General features: G+C 27.2%; 2 protein-coding genes across 2 annotated transcripts; one reads left to right on the top strand and one right to left on the bottom strand.

The window, feature by feature from the left end:
* Positions 1-17,506: 17,506 nt before the first annotated feature.
* Positions 17,507-19,329, top strand: LOC111311083 (aspartic proteinase PCS1). Its single transcript, XM_022910459.2, is given in 2 exon segments — positions 17,507-18,767; positions 18,770-19,329. Coding segments are annotated over 2 exon segments (1,341 nt in total). The 5' UTR covers positions 17,507-17,788; the 3' UTR covers positions 19,132-19,329.
* A 1,967-nt stretch (positions 19,330-21,296) lies between these two features.
* LOC111310623 (ribosomal RNA small subunit methyltransferase mra1-like) lies at positions 21,297-22,014 on the bottom strand. Its single transcript, XM_089742391.1, has 4 exons — positions 21,946-22,014; positions 21,744-21,836; positions 21,521-21,668; positions 21,297-21,421 (listed from the first exon to the last, which is right to left on the bottom strand). Exons 1-4 carry the CDS (start codon positions 22,012-22,014, stop codon positions 21,297-21,299), a joined length of 435 nt encoding a protein of 144 aa, XP_089598517.1.
* Between the last annotated feature and the right edge of the window lie 1,003 nt (positions 22,015-23,017).

Below are 23,017 nucleotides of genomic sequence, written 5' to 3'. Positions count from 1 at the left end.
ATTTCAACCAATTTTTCAGAAATCAGTGGGTTTTTCAATTTTTGATTAAATTTCCATGTGATTTTTCTTAGAAATTGGTGAGATTTTTAGTTTTTGATTGAATTTACTAGTAGGTTCTTGGGGAATTCTATAGAGAAAATAAAGCTTCTCGGTCTAAAGAGAGAGCATAATGGATTCTAAAAAAAAATGCTAGGACTTGGCTTATATATTGTCTCAGAACGACGTCGTTTTGGACAACCCAAGATCCGTACGTTGATCGAATGACTCGGGTGTCGACTTGCACTCCAATCAGACCCAATCGCAAGGTTTCCCTTTTTTTTTTATTTTTTGATTTTATTTTTTAGCTCATTTTATTTTTATTTTTTTATGGTTTTATTTTTGAGAAATTTCGTAAAAATTATTTTTGTTATTTTATTTTTGAAAATAAATAAGTTTTTTTAAGAAAAATAATTATATAAAAAAAACCTTATCAAATAAGTAAAACAAAAAAACAAAAAAATCTTTTCAAATAAGTTTTCAAAATATTAAAAAAAAATCTTTTTAAGTTTTTAAAAAATATATTTATAAAAAAAAAACTTTCAATAAAAAAAATAATTTTCAAATAAAAATCCCTATAAAATAAATTCGTGAATTCTATCAAACTATTGGAAAATTTTCATGAATTTAATTTTTAAAATGGAATCCACCAAACTATTAAAAAATTCTATAATTCAGTTTAAAAAAATAAAAAAATAAAAGATAATTTTATCCTCCAAACTATTGGATGATTATTTCAAAGTAAATCCTACCAAACTATTGGGAGACTTTACTTTTTTTTTTTGAAATAAAATAATTTAATAAATTTGACAATGAAGCCCTTTTAGAGTGAGACACTAATCTCTATGAATACTCTTAAGGTGAGAAAATTATCTTAAATTGCTACTAAACTATTGGGATAATTTTAAGATCAATTTTTAATATTAAATATTTGGTAAATTCAAAACAATGTTAAAGGTTAGATAATTGGAAGTGAAACTAATACCATCATTTGGATGGGCGTCGTAGGGGTGTTAAAACATTTCTTATGTGTAATTGGACTCTCAAACCTAACATCTAGTTTCGTGGATTAAAGTATGCTTCAGGTGGCCAATCACACCTAAACAAAAAAATTGGTGACGACTCCTTTTACCCATGTCTAGCGGTAGGTCTACGGATCTATACGTTATAATAGTTTGACAACTCCACTTTAGACATCAAGAGTCAGACTAGTAAATAATTTTTTATTATCTAAGCCTTACTTAAATAAATTTGAGATTATTTTCTTTCTTATTATTTATATTTTGTTAGTTATTCACCTGTATATATTTGTCATTCATTTATATGTACATAATATAAAGCTTTTCACCTGAGCTCTACCCTTAGGAGAGAGTGATTACCTATGCCCTCGTGAGATTTCATGTCTCTGTATGGGCCTACAAAATATTCTCACTTAAATTGAACCTTTTTTACTTATAGCCTATGATGGGTAAGGATTTTGGTACCTTACTAGTCTATGATAGACTATGATGTAAGGAACAATTTAGGAACCTTTTAGAATTGACCCAAATTGCATATAGTCAACTTTAAAAGTCCAGCCATAGATATAGTATTATCCTTCTACCTTTCATAGTTAACCAAAAATCTAAGATCATGTTGTTATTTTACTTGTTTTATAGTGTTTATTCTTTATTTTTGATATGACTAATCGATTTTTTTACTTTTTTTTATTTCTTTCCTTCTTGTGCATATTTATAAACATACATGCAGATTGCATATTATGCTTACTAACCTTTTTTTATTATGTATGCATGCATTCATACATCCCTGCATTCATTCTCATGCATAATTTGATAGGTCCACAAATATCATTCTAAATTTGCATCATAATTATGAAAAATCAAGGTTCAAGGATAGCACAACACTAGTACTACACTCGAGCTAGAGCTAGAAAAATGAAGCAGAACAGTACAAATTATCTTAAAAGGTTAGAAAAGGCTCAAAAGATACTTGAAGAAAAATTGAGCAAAATTTTAAAAGCCCTGAAAAAAGTAAATAGAGAAAAATTGATAGAAAAAGATACCTCACAAGAAGCTACTAAATCAGCATATTCTCAGGGTTTTAGCCCACATCAGATTCAGACCACCCCAAGCTTTCAACCATAATAGGTTGTGTTTCTAAATTACAACTACTCAAGAATGACTTATGTACCCAGTCATGAGAATGTCCAAAGTTATACTAATCTCAATTTCACTGAAAAGGTAGCCGAACCCATTTAACTATCTACTCTAGATGAGATAAAAGAAAAAGAAAAGCTATAAATGGTTGTATCCCCTAAAAACTTTAAGATCAATCAAGCTATAAGCATGATTGAGAAAAGATTACAAGCTATAGAAGGCATTGATTTCTAAGGATCCATAGATGTTACCAACCTTTATCTGGTTCCAGATGTTGTGATTCTTTTAAAATTCAAAGTATCAAAATTTGAGAAGTATGACGATACCAAGTACCCTATCACGTATATCACAATATATTATCTAAGATGATAACTCATGCCAACAATAAAAAGTTGTTCATGCATGTGTTTTAAGATAACTTGATCGAATCTACTGCAAGATAGTATGTCCAGTTGGATAAGAGTCGTATTAAGTCATGAAAGGATCTAACTTGATCTTTCATTAACCAATATCATCACATTATAGATATGGCTCCTAGTCGTCTCTCATTATAAGGGATAGAGAAAAAAGCATATATGTCTTTCAAGAAGTATGCCCAAAGGTGGCGGTATGTTGCTATTCAAGTATAATTTTTTTAACAAATAAAAAGATGACAATGTTGTTTGTAAGCACTCTAAAGTCATCATACTATGAAAAATGATAGGAAACAAGACTAAAAACTTTGTTGATTCGGTGATTTCAAGAGATATTATTAATAATGCCATCAAGAGTGGTAAGCTTAATGAAGGAAAGATCGACAGTGCTAAAGAAAGTTAGATACCTAAGAAAAAAGAAGATGAAGCCTAAGCGGTGAGTTTTGAAGAGCAGTAATCCAAAAGTTATGCTCCATATCCACCATATGTTCATCCTATTTACTATCTAATAACCAATAATATTGTGCAAGTTTTTTATAGCCTTATCTCCCAATTGTAAACAATATTCTCTAAGTTCTCATTAATCAACTTTTCAAGTAGCTACATATGGGCCTCATCCTATTACTACACTAGTTCCAAGGTTTAACAATCAAGCAAATAATTTTAGAAGATCCAGGGACAATCAAGAGAGAGCTCATATTGATCATATCCTTGTAACCTATACTAAGTTATTTTTAAAATTAGTCAAGAATGACCTAGTATCCTCAACTTTCTAAAGCCATTGAAGTTACCTTATCCCAAATGGTATAATATTAATGCCACATGTAATTACCATAATGGTAATGTGGGTCATTCTATAGAAACCTACTTTGCTTTTAACCATAAGGTACAAAGTTTTTTTCGAGCAGGCTTGATAAGCTTCAATGAATCAGGAGAGCTGAATATCCATTAAGACTTTTTGCTCAATTATCCAAGGGCATGATTTTGGGAAGGTTGATTGAAACTAATTATCATTTTAAGATTTTTTCAAAATATAGATCTCTTTCATGTGCTTAGATTTCATTTTATTTTTCATCATTTTAATAAAAGTGATAGAGGTGATGCATTTTCATGATATTCTTCTTTTGTGTGAATACTTATTATTTACTTTTGCCTTTTCATATCTTTTTCTATACTTTTTTTTTTAATTTCAAATAATGAAGGTTCAAACAATTATGATGGCAATTCAGGATTCGATACCATTCATGATGATTTGATTGAAAAATTTGAGATTATTGGTTCACTGGGATTGCTAAAAAAATTATAACTCTGGTGAAAGTTTTGCTTATTGAAATGTGAACGTGATGTAATATATGATCTTTATAATTATTCACAAGTCTGCTCCCAGTCAATAATATTTTTCGTTGAAAGTATTCATGCTCGAAATGATAAATGGTCATCTTTTTTTTATCCTTTCATAAAAAAAAAATTATCCCTTGCTACCCCATTTGAACCTGTTGAAATTTTTTTTTGAGAAACCTTAACCAATGATCACCTTTACATTGGGGGGCAAAGTTTAAGGGATTTGTTCATTTTTAGAGGCAAAGCCCTTTTGTGATCAAGTTTTTTTTACAAATAAAAAAATAAAAAAAATGAAAAAAAAATTGATGAGCCAAAATGCCAATGTGCTCCACTAAAAAAAAGAGCAAAAAAAAATGACGGGCCAAACTGTCAAAATACTCCACATGATAAAATGATCCTTAGTTTAATTACCTTTCAAATACAATTTGAGCTTATTTTATCTTTTTTTTGCCCCCTTTACCCTAGCCTACATTACGTCCCTTAAAAGTTTATTTTGATCGAATGTGAACACTTGATTTGGAGAATCATGAATTGAATTAGGGCGGATTTGCTAGTGGATTGTTTGTAGCTATGATCAAAGTGTCATTGATAAAAAAAAAAAAAAAAAAGAAGAAAGAGAAATGGAAAAAATAAAAAAAAATGTGCAAAAAAAAAGGTGAAAAAAGATTAAAAAAATTATAAAAGAAAAAAGAGGAAAAAAGGGAGACTTGGACTAAAAACCCAAAAGGGCAGTTTAAGTAAAGATGAAAAATGAAAAAAAATAACTTCATATGAAGGTTTTCATAATGAAAATGATGATTAGCTCAAAGATTGAAGATATTAATGGAATGTCTTTTTAAAGGATAATTTTAAATTTAAGTTCAAAATTATCTGAACAACCATTATTTTATATGTTAATTTCCTATTTGAATAAATCATAGCAGTATGCCTTTGTTCACCTTTGAGTTATTCTTAACCTTACCTTATGTTCTTTTAATAATAAAGATCTATTTTTTTTACCCTTCATCAAACGGACATTCCCTGAATGAACCAAGAAAATGTATTTATCTGTCACTGATTTAAATGATGACAAATAAATGAATGACATTTTTCATAAAAAGTTTTCCATTTTTGAAAGAAATTCAAGATGAGATAAATGAAAGAAGCATAAACAAATGATTTACAATGGGGCAAATAAGGTGACCCAATGATGAATTCATTGATAAATTGGTTAACACAACTTATGAGTTATGACTAAGTGAGAAGAATGACATGAATCAGCTAACAAAATCTGCTCTGAGACTATTAATATTGAAAAGCCAAGAAAAACTAGTAGAGTCTTGAAAACTCTGTCACCATAATTAAAATTTCATGACATAGCATTACAGACATTGTATTTATATTTGAATCCTAAATAGGACATGCATTTGCATCGTCACATTATCACCTATTACGCATTCGATCTTGGCTCAATTCAGATCATTTTCCTAACTCACGACATCGTCTCAATCATTCATTTTCGACATCGACTCTATCTTGATCGCTTCATTTCTTGACTCATGGTTTCATCTCGGTCATTTTTTTTTAACCTCGACTTAGTTCTGATTGTCTTATTTCTTGACCTGTGGTTTAATCCTAATCACTCATTTCAATCTTGACTCGATCTAGATCATTTTTTTAACCTTTTGTGAAGTTTGAAATCTTGCAAATCTATCTTTCTTATGAAATTGAAAGTCTCTATGAACCTAAAATCTTTGCAAATCTAGAACCTCTGTGAATCTTAAAATCTTGCAAATCTTTCATTTTTATGAATTTGAAAATCTTTCTAAATCTAAAACTTTTACGAAACTTGAAATCTTATGAATATGTCTTTTTTGTGAATCTGAAAGTCCTTACGAACCTACAATTTGCGCAAATTTAGAACCTTTACGAAACTTGAAATCTTACAAATCTGTCTTTCTTGTGACTTTGAAAGTCCTTGCAAACCTTGCTCCTTTGCAAAACTTGGAATCTCATGAATCTTTCTTTCTTGCGAATCTTAAAGTCTTTGCGAACCTAAAATCTTTACAAACTTAAAACCTTTATGAAACTTGAAATCTTATGAATATTTTTTTTCTTGTGAATCTGAAAGTCCTTGTGAACCTTGCACCTTTGTGAAACTTGAAATCTTATGAATCTTTCTTTCCAGCGAATCTAAAAGTCTTTGTGAACCTGAGACCTTTGTGAATTTGAAAATCTTTGCAAATCTTAAATTTTTGTTAAACTCAAAATATTGGGATCTTTCAACTTCTGTTATGAAACCTCACAAAATTTTGAAAGTCCAAATTGTGAATCTTTAAATTTATAGTAAAATTTTTTAGCTTTATTTTTTTGACTTGTGATTTAATCCTGATCACTCATGTCAATCTTGGCTTAGTCCAGATCATTTCTTATGACTCATGGTTTCATATTGGTCTTTTATTTTTTATTTCAACTTGGTTCTGGTCGCTTCATTTTTTACTTATGATTTCGTTTTGATCACTTGATTTTGGTTTAGTCCAGATTAAATTTTATGACTCGTGGTTTTATCTTGGTAATTTATTTTCGACCTCGACTCTATCTTGGTCGTTTCATTTTTTTACTCGTGATTTTATCCCGATCATTTATTTTTAACCTTGACTCGATCTTGATTATTTCATCTTCAGACTTGTGGTTCAATCTCGATCAATTTTACTCACTGATTTAACTCTTTGGTTGGAACAAAGCAAGTGTTTATATTTTTGCATCGTCCTTATCTGATAGGAACGTGTAAAAAGAGACAACTGTAAACATCCATTTATGTCTAGGGTCGATTGAACCATGTTCAGGGTCAATTGGATTATGTTTCATTATTTTTGTTATTATCATATTAGTATATTGTATAATAATAATAATAATAATAATATTATTATTATTATTATTATTATAGTTTTATTATTCTTATTATATTATTATTATCATCATTATTTTTATTATATTTATTTATTTCTTCCATTCTTTCTTTTGTGATTTATGGCAAGAATTATGGAAATGAAAACTAAATCAACCAGATCAAAATCTCATATTTTTAATGATAGATCAAGCCTGAATAACTGACCAAATTCAATTGGGACCAAAAGTCAGATTCCTAAACTAAGGCTTGGGTAGAATTGAATTATGGGATTCAAACTTGGATTGATTCTGTCGGTTTCTTAAATTTGTGCTAAGGTTGCCTATAAATTGAACTAAAGATCAAAGAAATAGATAGAGGGAATGAATTTGGGGGAAACGATGGATTTTAGGGGAAAAACAATTGATTTTTGAAGAGTGGGTGTTCTGGAATTTTTTTTGGCAAAAAACATTTTTGGGGATTTTGGCTTTTTGTCTGGGTTAGATTTGAAGCTTTTGGGTTAGGATTTGGGTTTTTGGAAGTTCGTTTAGGATTCTAGAGATTTTTTGAAGAAATCTAGGAAAATTTAGGGGAAATCTGGGTTTTTTTTTTTAATTTTTGGGTTTTTTGGGATGAACATGAATTTTTTGGCGATCGGTTGAAATTGTCAACCACATTCCAACCAATTTTCTAGAAACCGGTGGATTTTTCAAATTTCAGTTAAATTTTTTTGACTTTCTCATAAATTGGTGAGATTTCTAGTTTTCAATTAAATTTATCGATGGGTTCTTGGCGAATTCTAGAGAGAAAATAGAGCTTCTCAATTTAAAGAGAGAACATAAGGGATTTTGAGGAAAAATGTTATGACTTAGCTTATATACTGTCCTAGAACGACGTCTTTTTGGACAACCTAGGATCTGCATGCTGACCCGGTGATCAGCGCACCGACCCACACTTCAACCCAACCTGATCACAAGGTTTCCCTTTTTCATTTTATTTATATTTTTTAATTTTATTTATATTTTATTTTTTAGCTTATTTTATTTTTATTTTTTTATGGTTTTATTTTTGAAAAATTTTGTAAAAAATATTTTTGTTATTTTATTTTTGAAAATAAATAGATTTAAAAAATAATTATATAAAAAAAACCTTTTCAAATAAGTAAAAAAAAATCTTTTCAAATAAGTTTTCAAAATAATAAAAAAAAAAACAAAAAAATCTTTTTAAGTTTTAGAAAAATATATTTATAAAAACAAAAAAGTCCTTTCAATAAAGAAAATCTTTTTTCAAATAAAAATCGCTATAAAATAAATTCGTGAATTCTACCAAACTATTAGAGAATTTTTATGAATTTAATTTTTAAAATGGAATCTACCAAAATATTAGAAATTTTCATAAATTAGTTTTAAAAAAATATATATAAATAAAGGATAATTTTATCCTTCAAATTATTTGAGGATTGTTTCAAAGTAAGTTCTATCAAACTATTTGGAGACTTTACTTTTTTTCTGAAACAAAATAATTTAATAAATTCGACAATGGAGCCTTTTAGAGTGGAACATTAATCCCCATGAATACTCTTGAGGTGAGAAAATTATCTTAAACTACTACTAAACTATTAGGATAATTTTAAGATCAATTTTCGATATGAAATATTGGTAAATTCAAAGCAATTTTAAGGCTTGGATAATTGAAAGTCAAACTGATACCATCTTTTAGATGGGTGTTGTGGGGATACTATAACATTTATCATGCATAATCGTACTCTCGAACCTAACATCTGGTTTCGTGGATTAGAATATGCTTCAGGTAGCCAATCACACTTAAACAAAAAGATTAGTGGCAACTCCTCTTACTCATGTCTAGCAGTAGGTCTATGGATCTATACGTTATAATATTAGAATTTCATTTTATTTTTTATCATTTTAATAAAAATGGTAGATATGATGCATTTTTTGGACATTTCCTTTTTTCAGGTAAATCACCATTATATGTTTTTATCTTCCCATATCTTTTCTATACCTATTCTCATAATCCAACTAGTGAATGTTCATACAATAATGATTATAATATGGGATTCAATTTTGGAAATTTATTCATATTAATAAACTTGATCTATGAAGATTAGTTATGCAAGTTGTGTAAAAAAAGTTCAAAAGCAAGTTGTGAAGATTGTTTGACCATTCATTAAAAAGTAAAAAAAAGATGTCTCATAAGCATGTTATTCTTTATGACGATTTATCCACAAGCAAGTCTATGTTTAATAAATGGTCTTCAAAAAAAGTATCCATATTTGATATGAGAAATGGTCATCTTTCTTTTACCTTTCAAGAAAATGAAATTTGTCTATTGTTACCCTTTTGAGTCTATTATGATTTTTTTTCTAAAAAACCCTAACCAAGAATCACAATCCACATTGATGTGACAATTTGAAAAAGATTTGTTGTAAACCTTCGTTAAGGAGCTTTTCCAGTTTTAAAGTTTCATAGCCTTTATTTAAAGAAGCTTTTTCATCATAAGATAAGAATCTCTTATGTAAATTCTTGAGACATTAAATTATAGATTTGAAAATTTCAAATGTGAATCTTTGAATCTTTGATGTGAATCTCAAAAAATTATGTAAATCTTGAAAATCTTTCGATGAGAATCTTAAATCTTCGATTTGGATGTTTGAATGAACCATTGATCCCTTTCAAATAAAAATTACTTTTAATATTTTTCAAAGTTATTAAGCCTCTATTGAGAAGAGCTTTTTATATTTTTAAAGAGTTGTTGAGTCTCTGTTGAGATGAACATTTTATATTTTTCAAAAGTTATTAAGCATTTGCTAAGAGAAGCTTTTTATATTTAAAAAGGTTGTTAACCCTCATTTAAAGGAGCCTTTTATATTTTTAAAAGTTGTTAAGCCTTAGTTAAGAGGAGCTTTTTATATTTTTTTCAAAACTGTTAAACCTCTGATAAGATGACCTTTTTTTTTCCAAGGTTTTTAAGCCTTTGTCCACCGGGTTTTATTAGGATGAGATTTTAAAACTATTAAGAAAATCTTTTTAAATGTGAATCTTTGATGAAAATCTTAAAAAAATTTTGAATGCGAACATTTGAATCTTAGATATGAATCTCTAAGATTTTTGAATAAGAACTTTAATCTTAGATTTGAATCTTTAAGAGTTTTAATTGCAAATTTTTGAATTACTTGTAAATGTTTGAATCTTAAATTTTTGCAAATATTGAATTTTTGTAAATCTTGAAACTTGCGAATCTTTGAATTTTTATGAATCTTTGAATTTTTGTGAATCTTTAAATTTTTTCAAATTTTTGAACATTTGTGAATCTTTGAATCTCTTGCAAATCTTGAATCTCTTATGAATCTTTAAATCTTTTTGAATCTTGAATCTTTTACAAATCTTTGAATCTTAAATTTTTATGAATCTTGAATCACTTGCAAATATTGAAACTTGTGAATCTTTAAACTTTTGTGAATTTTTAAAGTTTTACGAATCTTTGAATTCTTATGAATATTTGAATCTTTTACGAATCTTTAAATCTCTTATGAATCTTTGAAATTTTACGAATCTTGAATCTCTTGTGAATCTTGAATCACTTGCAAATCTTGAAACTTGTGAATCTTTGAATTTTTGTGAATCTTGAAATTTTTACGATTCTAGAATCTCTTGCGAATCTTTGAATCTCTTGTAAATCTTGAATATGTTGTAAATATTTGAATCTTTGTGAATATTGAACTTTTATGAACCTTTGAAAATTTTTACAAGTCTTGAATCACTTGTAAATCTAGAATCTCTTGTGAATTTTTAAACTTTTACGAATCTTGAATTTTTTACTAACCTTGAACTTTTGTGAATATTTGAATTTAGTTTATTTTTAAATCTTTGAACTTTTGGGAGAACCTTGAATGTTTTGCAATCCTTTAAATTCAATTGAGTATCTTTGAATTTAATTACGAACTTCTGAACTTTAAGTTAAGAATTCTTGAATTTCAAATTGCAAATGTTTAAATTTTCAGTTATGAACTTTTGAATTTCAATTACGAATTGCGAATCTTTATTGTAGATGAGAATCTCTAGATTTTTTCTTTGTATCAAATCTAGACGTAATGGGTGCCTATATCTTTGCACAATTCTTGTTTTACAGAAAATACTTAAAGACGGACAGCTGTAAATACCTCATCTAGTCCGGGGTCAATTTACAATTTAATATTAGGCTTTGAATTTTTTTTTAATTTTTGGTGTTGTATTTAGTTTATATTTATTATTATTATTATTTAAAAAAAGAGGGGGAAGAATTGTTTTGCTTAAACTTAAAGAGGGTTTAATTCTAATTGGATTGTTGAATTCAAAGTGTTTTAATTGAAAAAAGACTATAAAAATGAATTGGTTTGAGAGGTGGATTTGGTTTAAAAATACAAGGTTGAAGTTGATTAGGAGATTCAAACAACAAAAACTTATTTTTCTATTATAATTGGGATTAGAGGCCTACAAAAAGATCTCATTAGGATGAATTAGAAACAATCAAGAATCAATCATAAAAATCAAGAGAGAAAGAGTAAAAAAATAAAAAAATTAAGAGTTTTTTTATAATCTTTTATGGTGTTTTGAGTTTAGATAATTAAGATTTTTTTTTTTTTTGAGTTCTATGTTGGAAAAAAGAGTTAAAAAGAAAGACAAAACGGAGGAATTCAATAAAAATTTTTGACAACAAAATTTTTTAGGGTTTCAAAGAAACAAGAAAGAAGACAAAAAGGGTGAATAAGCAAGAAAAATAAAAAAAAATATTAGCCTAATTTGAAGATCCAATCTAATAAAAAGCCCAAATCGTAATTGGTTCTAACAACCAGCAAATTGAAATGGGCAAGCATAATTATATAGGCCCACGTGCTTTGGAATCAATTATAGCCTAATTTATTTGGTAATTTATTTTTTTTTATTTGTATATTAATTTATGTTACTTAATTGTTTCTCTTTCTTTTTTTATGCGTATTTAAAATAAATTTTTATAATAAATTCATGATTTCTACCAAATTATTAAAGGATTTTCATGAGTTTAAAAATTTTAAATTAAATTTTACCAAACGATTGGGATATTTAATAAATTTTTTTAAAAAAATAACTTTTCAATCCTATCAAACGATGGATTCAAATTTCTGTTAAATTTTTTAAACTATTAGAGTATTTAATGACCTTTATTTTTAAAAAAGGTCTTCAAACAAAAAAATCTCACCAAACGATTAGGGGATATGTATTGATATAAAATCTTACTAAATGATTAGAGGATTTTATTAATTGATTTCAAAAAAATAATTTCTTAAAAAATATATTAATGAATTCGATGACAGAGCCTCTTTAAAGTGAGATACAAGTTTTCATGAATATTTTTGAGGTGAAAAAATTATATTAAATTACTACCAAATGATCGTAATAACTTTAATACCAATTTCTAATATTAAATTTACTTGGTTAAAGTATAAACATGTTCAAAGGCTTAGATAACAAGAAATCAAACTGAAATCATCATTCGATGAACGTTGTAAGGGTGCTATAACTTTTCTCACATGTAATTTATACTCTCAAACCTAGATCTGGTTTCGTAGATATGAATTAACATTTTAAAGACACCTAATTCAAGCTTGGGATTGTTATTTAAAATGAGATCGATTCGTTAGGTGGCTAATTGTACCTAAATAAAAAGATTAATTACGACTCCTTAAAGTTAGATCTAGCGATAGTTCTACGGATTTATACGTTATGACAATAAACACTAAAGAGATTTTCAGAGAAATATATGATTCAATGATTTGATCAAACAAAATAATATTACTATGGTTCGAGAGAAAGTTAAAGTCTCTACTTGGACATTGTAATGGAAATGTATTGAATTAAGAACAGATAGTAAATGTCTTTATTATGGATACTTTATTTTTTTCTTCACTTATGAAAGGCCAAGCCAACACAAGAGGCATTGCGATATAAAGAGCTTTGCTTGGAAAAATAAAAGGAACATGCATTACACATGCAAAATCTGAGGAAATACCACATGAATATTTTATATTAGTATGTATTGAAGAATTAGAACATAAAATTTTAGTGAATATAAAAGCAATTGTATTAAGAAATAATTTGTATGGAACTTGTAATGCCTTTATTTGTGCCAAGGGTTTTACATATGTAACTGCTTAAGACATTATTTTATCACGTTCTGTGAAAATCATTGATAATACATAACATATAGCTAACCTAATTAAACCAATTGATTTGTGTATAGCTAAAAATTAAAAAACATATTGGTAGTACATTTGGCATAAAATTAGTATCATTTGATGTAAATTGAGAATGAATTGTTGTAATACACTAAAAAAGAGTTATGATAATTATAACTTAATGTAAATTAAAAACAACCATAATAATATATTATTGTAATGTAAATAATTATATTATTTATGTAAAATTTTAATTAATTATTTTTTTGTAAATATCAAAGGAAAATAGCTAGAAATTAAAAAATAAATTGATAACATAAATAGGTGAAAGCAAATGTAAAATTAGTATCATTTGACTTAAAATAGGTAAAAAAATGTTGTGACACATTAAAAAGAAGTTATGACAATTCTAAACATAATGAAATATTAAAATAACCATAATAAGATATTATTGTAAAGCAATAGTTATGTTGACAACATAAAGTTTTAATTAATTATTATTCTTGTAAATATATAAGAAAAATAGTTAAAATTAAAAAACTAATTGACAACATAAAAAAGTTAGACGTAACGTAAAATTAGTATCATTTGGAATAAAATGAGTAAGAAATATCGTAACACATTAAAAAAATTTTATAACAAATATAAACAAAATAAAAAATAAGAACAACTATAAAAACTATATTATTGTAACATAATCTATTATTGTTTTTATAAATATATAAGAAAAAAACTAATAATTAAAAAATAAATAGGTAACATAAACAAATAAGAACAATATAAAATTTATATTATTTGATGTTAAATTGGTAAGAAAGAATTATAACAATTCTAAATGCAATGTAAGATTAGAATAAACGTAAGAAAATGTCATTGTAACATAAATAATTAAGTAGACAATGTAAACCTTTAATTGATTATTATTTTTATAAATATATAAAAATAACTAAAAATTAAAAGGTTAAATGCATATTTGGCCCCTGAACTTTATAATTTTGGTACATTGATATTTAAAGAATTTTTCTACCACATTGATACCTAAATGCTCAAATCTATTACCATGTTGGTACGTGGACAAACATTGTTGGACAATTTTGCTGATGTAGTAGGAATATCTAATAAGATGCTGACATATGTTAAAAAAAATTTAAGTCAGCGTCACACTATCAATACCATGTTATCTTTAAAAGAAAAATTGAGAAAAAATTTTAAAAAATTTTAAAAGTTTTAAAACAATTCTAAAAATTCTAAAATAATTTTTAAAAAAATTTTCAAAATTAAAAAAAAATTTAAAAATTCAAATAAAAATTTTAAAAAATCTAAATTTTTTTTAAAATTTTCAAAAAAAATTTAGAAAATTAAGAAAAAATTTAGAAAATTCTAAAAACTATAAAATATTTAAAATTTTAAAAAATTTTAAATTTTATAAAAATTTAAAATTTATAAAAAAATCTAAAACTTTTTAAAATTTTAAAAAATTCTAGAAAATTTTAAAAAATTCAAAAAGAATTAATGAAGTTTAAAAATTTTCAAAATTTTCCAAATTAGAAAAAAAATCCAAAATATTTAAAAGAATAAAAAAAATGGTGACTTTAATAAAATTTAAAATTTTGTTGAAATTAAAAAAAAAAACAAAAAAAACTAAAGTAGAAAAATAGAAATTTTTTGAAAAGATATAATAATTTTTTAAAATTTTTTAAAAAGGTCTAAGATTTTTGCATATTTTTAATCTTACAATTTCAAGTTTTATATATTTTTTGAATTTTTATTTTTTTTGAAACTTTTTGGATATTTATTAAATTTTTAATTTTTTTGAATTTTCTAATTTTAAAGAAAGTTTCAAAATTTGAAATTATATAATTTTTCAAAAAATTTTAAAAGTTTTTAGATTTTTTCTTATATTTTGTTTTTAAACTTTTTGTTATTTTTTTAAACTTGGAGAAAATTTAATTTTTATAAATTTTTTCATTTTTTAAAATAATTTCAAAATTTTTAAAATTTATAAAAATATTTCATATTTTTAACTTTTTACTAAATTAAAATTTTTTTTATAAATTTTCAAAAATTTTGTAACTTGTAAGAATTGTTTAGAATTTTTTTAATTTTATGAGAAATTTCAAAAAAGTTTTTTCCATATTAAAAAAAGTTTTGAAAATTTTAAAATCTTTTTAGTTTTTTAAATAATTTTTTTAAATTTAAAATTTTTTAAATTTAAAAATTTTTAGAATATGTTTAAAATTTTTTAGAATTTTTTAGAATTTTTTAGAATTTTTATAAGTTTTTTAATTTCTTTTGAAGTTTTTAAAAGCTTTTAGAAATTCTCAAAATTTATAAAATTTTTAAAAAATTGTTAAAATTTTTTTCATATTTTTAGAATTTTTTAGAATTTTAATTTTTTTAAAAAGGTTTTTTGAAGTTTTTTAGAAATTTTCTTTTAACGATGACATGGACATGATGTGGAATTGATGTGAACTTTTTTAATATGTATCAATATCTTATTAGATATTCATATTGCATCAAAAAAGTTGACTAACAGCGTTAGTCCCAAGTACTAACATGATTACAGATTTGAGCGTTCAAGTACCAATGTGATAAAAAAATTGTTTTGGTAACAGCGTGACAAAAATTACAAAGTTCAGAGGCCAAATATATATTTAACCCAAAATTAAAAAATAAATGGCAACATAAATAAGTGAAAAAAACATAAAATTTATATCATTTGCCATAAAATAGATAAAAAATATCATAACACATTATAAAAGAGTTATAATAACTTTAAATGTAATGAAAAGTAAAAACAATCTTAAGAAGATATGACTGTAACTTAAATAATTAAGTAGACAACGTAAAATTTTATTTAATCATTTTTTTGTAAATATATAAAAAAAATAACTAAAAATTAAAAATAGATAGGTAACATAAACAAATGAGAAACTCCATATCATTTGGCTAAAAATGAATAAAAAGCATCATGACATACATTAAGAAAGGGTTGTAATAATTCTAAACATAATGAAAGGTAAGAACAACCATAATAAGGTATCATTGTAATGTAAATAATTAAGTAATGTAAATTTTTAATTAATTAGTATTTTGTAAATATATAAGAAAAATAGCTAAAATTAAAAAAAAAAAGTAGCGTAAACAAGTAAGAAAAAAAATATAAAATTCGTATCATTTGACGCAAAATGAGTAAGAAGTATCATAAAACACTAAAAAAGAATTATAACAATTCAACCTTATTGGAATGTAATAATAATCGTACGAAAATATTATTATAACATAAATATTTAAGTTGACAACATAAAATTTTAATTACTTATTGTTTATGTAAATATGTAAGAAAAATATCTAATAAATAAAAATAAAAACTTGATAACTTAAACATGCAAAAGAAAATGTAAAATCCATATCATTTGACATAAAATGTATAAAAATTGTTTTAACTCAATAAGTAAAAGCTATGAAAATTCTAAATGTAACGAAAAGTAAGAATAATTGTAATAAAATATTATTGTAACACAAATAATTAAATCAATAATGAACATTATACTTTGATTCATTATTATTCTTGTAAATATATAAGAAAAATATGTAATAAATAATCAAAATTTGTTTAGCAAAAACAAGTGAGAGGTACAATAAAATTATTCTCACATTTGAAATATATCATTATACCATTTTTAGTTCTAAAAATTTATTAATGTAAATATTTGTGTAGTAATTTTTTTACTGCATAGCAAAATATTTGGATAATAGTAAAAAGTGTCACATCTTAATCGAGTGGTGTTTCAAATATGTTGAATTTTTTATTAAAAGATACCAAAATTTACAGTTAAAGTATTTATAAAAAAATCATATAAATAAAATGATATAATGATAATTTTCATTTTTATGATTTATGTTAATAAATTTTTAAGACTAGAAAAAAAAATCATACAAATAAAATCGTAAATTATATAACAAAAATAATTAAAAAATAAATTTAAGATTAAAAAATAACATAAAATAATTGATATTTTAAACTTAAAAAAATAAAAAATTATTAAGATGAGTATTAAAATTTATATTAATTATTATTGTAGTATTATCGTACGTTAATAATGAAGGAATAATAAAATATTATTTATTAAAATAATATATAATATAAATATAGTTGAATTTTTATTTTAATGTTATTATTTATAGATGAAAATAAGTATATAATATGTAATTTATAATTTTTATTTGTTAAAAAAATAAAATAAAATAATTTATTTTTATATTTTTTAGTTGACCTAACCCGTTCGATTATTTTTTATTACCTTTTAAAATTTTTTTTTTATTATAAAACATCATGATATCTGGCAAATTTATAATAAAATCGACAAATTATTACCTTTGTAAGACAAGCCCCAACAAACAAAACAGGAAAGTTATGTACCGTCCATGTCTGGTCAAAACATTCCAAACGGCACCGTCTCACTCCCTCCATCATGTGATCTCCAGTTCTTTGGTACTATAGATCTTAGCCTCAAGATTTTTTTGAAGCAACCGACGGAGAAAAGAAGCTTCTTAACTCAGAGACTTCCAGATATATTTCAGTGCATTCAAGAGATTCCTTCCTCTATCTCCCAAAAAACCAGCTTCTTTGTTACAAATAAAAAGATCTTTATATCTTCATTTCTATCAAAGTTTCCAACTTCCAACCTTTACCTAACTGTTCCATTTTTGACAGTTGGAAGGAAAAAAAGCTACCAGCAAAAGAAACTAACCAAAAAGAATCATGAAATCTTACATTATCTTCAATTCTAACTCAAACCCATTTCTGAAAATCCTCTCTTTATCTTCATTATACCTCCAAGTTTTCTTCTTTTTTCTTATTCAGATTCATTTCTCTTTCTCTTCTTCACCAAAAACTCTCATTTTTCCCCTTAAAACCCAAACCCTAAGATCTCCGAACAAGCTTCAGTTTCACCACAACGTTAGCCTCATTGTCTCTTTAACAGTAGGCACTCCACCCCAAAATGTTTCCATGGTTCTTGACACAGGAAGCGAGCTTTCTTGGCTCCATTGCAACCGAACAACCGGAAACAACCAATCAGACCCGAAAAAATTCGACCCGACTCAATCAACCTCGTACAAGCCAGTCCTTTGTTCTTCTCCAACATGCATAAACCAAACCCAAGATTTCCCAATCCCCGCTTCATGCGACTCCGACAACCTTTGCCACGCAACTCTTTCCTACGCTGACGCTTCATCTTCCGAAGGAAATCTCGCGTCCGATATTTTCCATCTCGGGTCATCCGACAATTTTTCGGGCCTTGTTTTCGGGTGCATGGGTTCCATTTTCAGCTCCAACTCAGACGAAGACTCCAAAACCACCGGGTTAATGGGCATGAACCGTGGGTCACTTTCTTTTGTTTCCCAAATGGGATACCCAAAATTCTCGTATTGCATCTCCGGTTTCGATTTCTCGGGCCTCCTTTTGCTCGGTGACTCCAATTTCACGTGGCTTACGCCATTGAACTACACGCCTTTAATCCAAATTTCCCAACCGTTGCCGTATTTTGATCGGGTCGCTTATACGGTTCAGCTTGAAGGGATCAAAGTTTCGGGTAAGTTGTTACCCATTCCGAAATCGGTTCTAGTTCCGGATCATACTGGGGCCGGTCAAACTATGGTTGACTCGGGTACCCAATTCACTTTCTTACTCGAACCGGTTTATAATGTTCTAAGAGCAGAGTTTTTGAACCAAACGGATGGATTTTAAGGGTTTTAGGGGATCCGAATTTTGTGTTTCAAGGGGCAATGGATTTATGTTACCTGGTCCCATTGGGTCAAAATAATCTGCCAAATTTACCCTCGGTGAGTTTCATATTTACCGGGGCCGAAATGGTGGTATCGGGTGATCGGGTTTTATATCGGGTTCCGGGTGAAATAAGAGGGAATGATTCAGTGTGGTGTTTGAGTTTTGGGAACTCTGATCTTTTAGGTGTGGAGGCTTATGTGATTGGTCATCATCATCAACAAAACATGTGGATGGAATTTGATCTCGAGAAATCAAGGATTGGTTTGGCTCATGTGCGGTGTGATTTGGCTAGGCAGAGATTTGGTGTGGACCTTTAGGGAACAGGTTCCATACTAACACCTTCCTTTCTAATTTCTGAACAATTTTATTTGGGTGCGTCAAGGACCTTTTGCTTTGATGTGTTCTTGAGCTTTAGCAAATCGATGATCTACTCGATCAGACGGCAGCAATTTATGCTAATTTGTACATCTGTTTATGATCTTAAAATTTCATTAATTTATATTCCTTTTCTATCATGTGGTAATATATATATTTTTTAATTTTTCACTATATAGTATGTTTGTTAGTACTGCAAATACGATTAATTTAAATTCAAATATAATTCAATTGCTTTACACACTTATTTGTAAAAATGATATTTGATAAATATGATATTTAAATTTTAATATTTATATTTTCTTTTCATATTTTTAGATTATATTTTATTTTGTAAAAAAAAAAAAAGAATATGGCTACTTTGTTCGACATTTATTAATAGACATAATAACATAATTTGTAAATAAATTAAATGTTTAAAATAATTATCAAGTTATAAATATAATTTATTTTAGTTTATTAATTAAAAAATACTTGGTAGGCAATTCTAAGTAGATAAAAAAGAAGGTGACTAAATGAGTTGTTAAGTGCAACAAAGAGTAGCATTTTTCTTTCAAACTTTATCATTGATGAGGAGGGTATTTAATTTTAAAATTTGCTAGAATTGTAGAAAAATAATAATGAAACTAGCACTACCTTAAAGAGATTAGTTTTACCTTTGAGCTTTGAATTGCGTAATATAAAGTCTACATCTTGTCCTTTCTAGACTCTAGCCCAAGATTGTACTAGTATGATTGTAAATAATTTATACTGCAAAATTTTGGCTTTATTGGGCCAAAACACTTATTTTGTGAATCCACAGCCTATTGCCAATGGTCCAAATTCTAGAGGGCTCGTTTCATTTAGCCTCGATTTACAGGTTCAAAGTTGCCATGGTATGCACTGTACACATAATGATCCTCGTTCATCAGATTTTTTTTTTGTAAAATTAAAAAAAAGAGAATTTGAACATACTTTCTAAACAAACAATATATGTAATTGTTCTATTTCCGACATCATATTCATAATTAAAGCGTTCATCGTAGTTAGAAAGCTAGTTACTTCACAAAAAATCAAAATGAAAAAACTTGAGCAGCAGATATTTTATTATCTAAAATAATCTTAAACAAATTAGCAAAACACAACCACCATTTTTTTTTTTCACAAAGAACCTGACTAAAAGCTTAATTGCGTAATTGTTAAAGCTTCCACTTCTTCTCAAAGGCCATGCAAACCATTCCCATGCAATATTTAGCACTCAATGGATAATTAGCAACTGCGAAAGCCAAAACAAATAGGCGATTTGCTTAGCAGCAAAAGATTATAGCTTCAAACCTCAAATGGAACACTACAAATCAAACTAAGCAATTAATAAAGTAAAACTTTGTTGAGCTATTTAAGCTAAGTAGATGAAAGATTATTAAATGAACTAATTTATATAACAAGAATATGCAACAAATACCACAGAAGGAGAAAGTGTTTCAAGAAAACTAGCAAGCAAATCGCGAAAATAGCTTATAGCCTTTGATTAAATGTTGATTGCTATATATCTCAAAAATCTCTTCCTTTGTAAACTTATCTGTGTAATTAATTTAACAAAAATTATTATTTCATTCATTGTCAGTGGAATTGTAAATTTCATGAATAAAGTATATTTATTTTTTTATGAATACTCACGATGAAGTATCTAAACAAGCTATATATAGTATTGTTTTAAACAGATGAAGTAGATATGGCATAAAGCCTGGTTTAAACCATTTCTTAATTTGGGATCAAACTTGCTTGAAATATAATCGTCTGTCTCGGCCTTGTTAACTTTCCCATTAACCGTTGTGTCCATCTAAACACATACATATGCAGAAACAAATTACAAAAGCGACAATTTCCGTCTCCGGTAACAAAAAATAGGTGCAACATTAATCCGAGATAAAACAGATAGAAGCGAAAAACATACCACGAAAGCAAGGTTTACATCATCAGCAACAGCAGAAACATAGTCCCGTACATCGACAAACTTGTCTGCATTATAAGAGAGTCCTGCAATTTTAGGATCAAACAAGTTTTAACTAATCAATTAGTTGCCCCCAACTACACAGGAGTACAAGAAATTAATTTTGCGATTATGAATTTAATTCTCACCAACTATGCGAAAGTTGGGAGGTAAATATAAGGTCACAGGCCCTTCCAGGGTCTCAAAAAGTTTCTCATCTGGCTCTGAAGTTGCTCTTACGCACTTCTTTTCCAACAGCTCCACTGTTATAAAAGTTTTAATGAATCAAATCTGCTTATGATTAAGAATTTTCTTTTGGGAGAGAGACGATAGAATAATGTCATTAATCAATATAGTGTTACTTACATATGATTCCGCAGAAACGGTTGGTGTTCTTGGTATTCGAACGAGTGGTTTGATTTGAAAGAGAAGGCCTTCATCTGTTTTAACATAGATGGCTCCAACTCTTCCGTTTTTGTTAAGTGGAATATCCAGGATTAGTTTCACAGCCTAAACAAAAGTTAAAAGGGTAAACTCATTAAGCAGGGGTTATATACAATAAAACTGAATGTCTTGCGAACAGACCTGGAAAACAATTTCAGGCCGACAGTTATCAGGATTCTTTTTTTGTCTCTTCAGCAAATCAGCATCTTCGTCGGCGTCCAAAATCTTCCGCTTCTAAGATATATGTGAAAAACTAAAAATTGCTTACCTACCCTGATACCCAAAATGTCGAAGAAATGATATACAATTTAAGCAGAAAAAAAGTAAAAACAATTGGACGTACTTTTCCGACATAACCTTTTTTGAGAGAAGCGTGCTCAAGGATAAATATGGCGCGAGGAAGGGGAACCATGTTCTGGGGAGCTGCCTCCAAACCAGCAGCAACAGTTTCCATGGTCTGCTTTTCTTTGACTAGTTGCGGCTTTGAATTTTTTCTGTTTCAGAATTCTACATGGCCTCATTCTAGTTTTATACGAGGTGAAACTCAACCCTAATTAACATGTTGACACAATGACATTTATTATTTCTAATAATTTAAAACTAAATAAAATTATTTTAAAATTTATTTGTAAAGAAGTCTGTTAATTACCAGTATATTTATTGTATTTAATTTTGTTTGAATAATATGCTAATTAATATAAGAAAAAATATAAATTAAACATTTATTATGAATGTTAAAGAAATTAAATAGATTAAGTAAATAAATTCAAGTTTTTTCCAATACCAGAGTAAAATAAAAACTTTATTCCCTAATAAGCACACTTTTAATCTTATTTCCCTAATTGGGATAATCATATGATTTTTCTCATTCCCCACTACAAACACAGCTAGCTTCATTGACACGGGAACCTGAAGAAAGGATTTAATAAAGAGTTGGGCTATCTGGACGGTAAAAACTTGACGATTAAAATAATGAAATGAGAAATCGCAGGACACTGATAAGTTTGCCACTAATTACCTGGAAGAATTTTATAGGGCTCATCAAGTAAACGTGGGAAACCGCACCAAAGAACATGCTCAACGGACAACACCACCAACCAGTTTTGTTAAGGTGAACTTTGATGGGGCCTTAAAGGAAACAGAAGCCGTCGGTGGCATTAATGTAGAGATCAGGGACACTAAAGGTAATGTGCTTTACGTTTCCTCCACTATTATACATAGAGTACGATATCTCTTTGGTTGAAGCTTATGCTGCAACTAAGACAATCGAGCTTGTTAAAGATCTGGAATTCATGTCAGTTATGTACTAGAAGAGGATGCTCTTGGCGTTGTTCACTTACTAGACTCAGGGTCTGCAGATCTATCCATTATTGGAAATATTATGCAAGATGCTCACATGCTTCAAATGTTTTTTC

Source organism: Durio zibethinus, chromosome 1 (assembly GCF_047325235.1).
Source record: "Durio zibethinus cultivar Kanyao isolate XHJ-2024 chromosome 1, ASM4732523v1, whole genome shotgun sequence".
NCBI classification, from domain to species: domain Eukaryota; kingdom Viridiplantae; phylum Streptophyta; class Magnoliopsida; order Malvales; family Malvaceae; genus Durio; species Durio zibethinus.
Note: the sequence above shows the minus strand (reverse complement) of the source record. Positions and strands in the feature narration are given on the sequence as shown.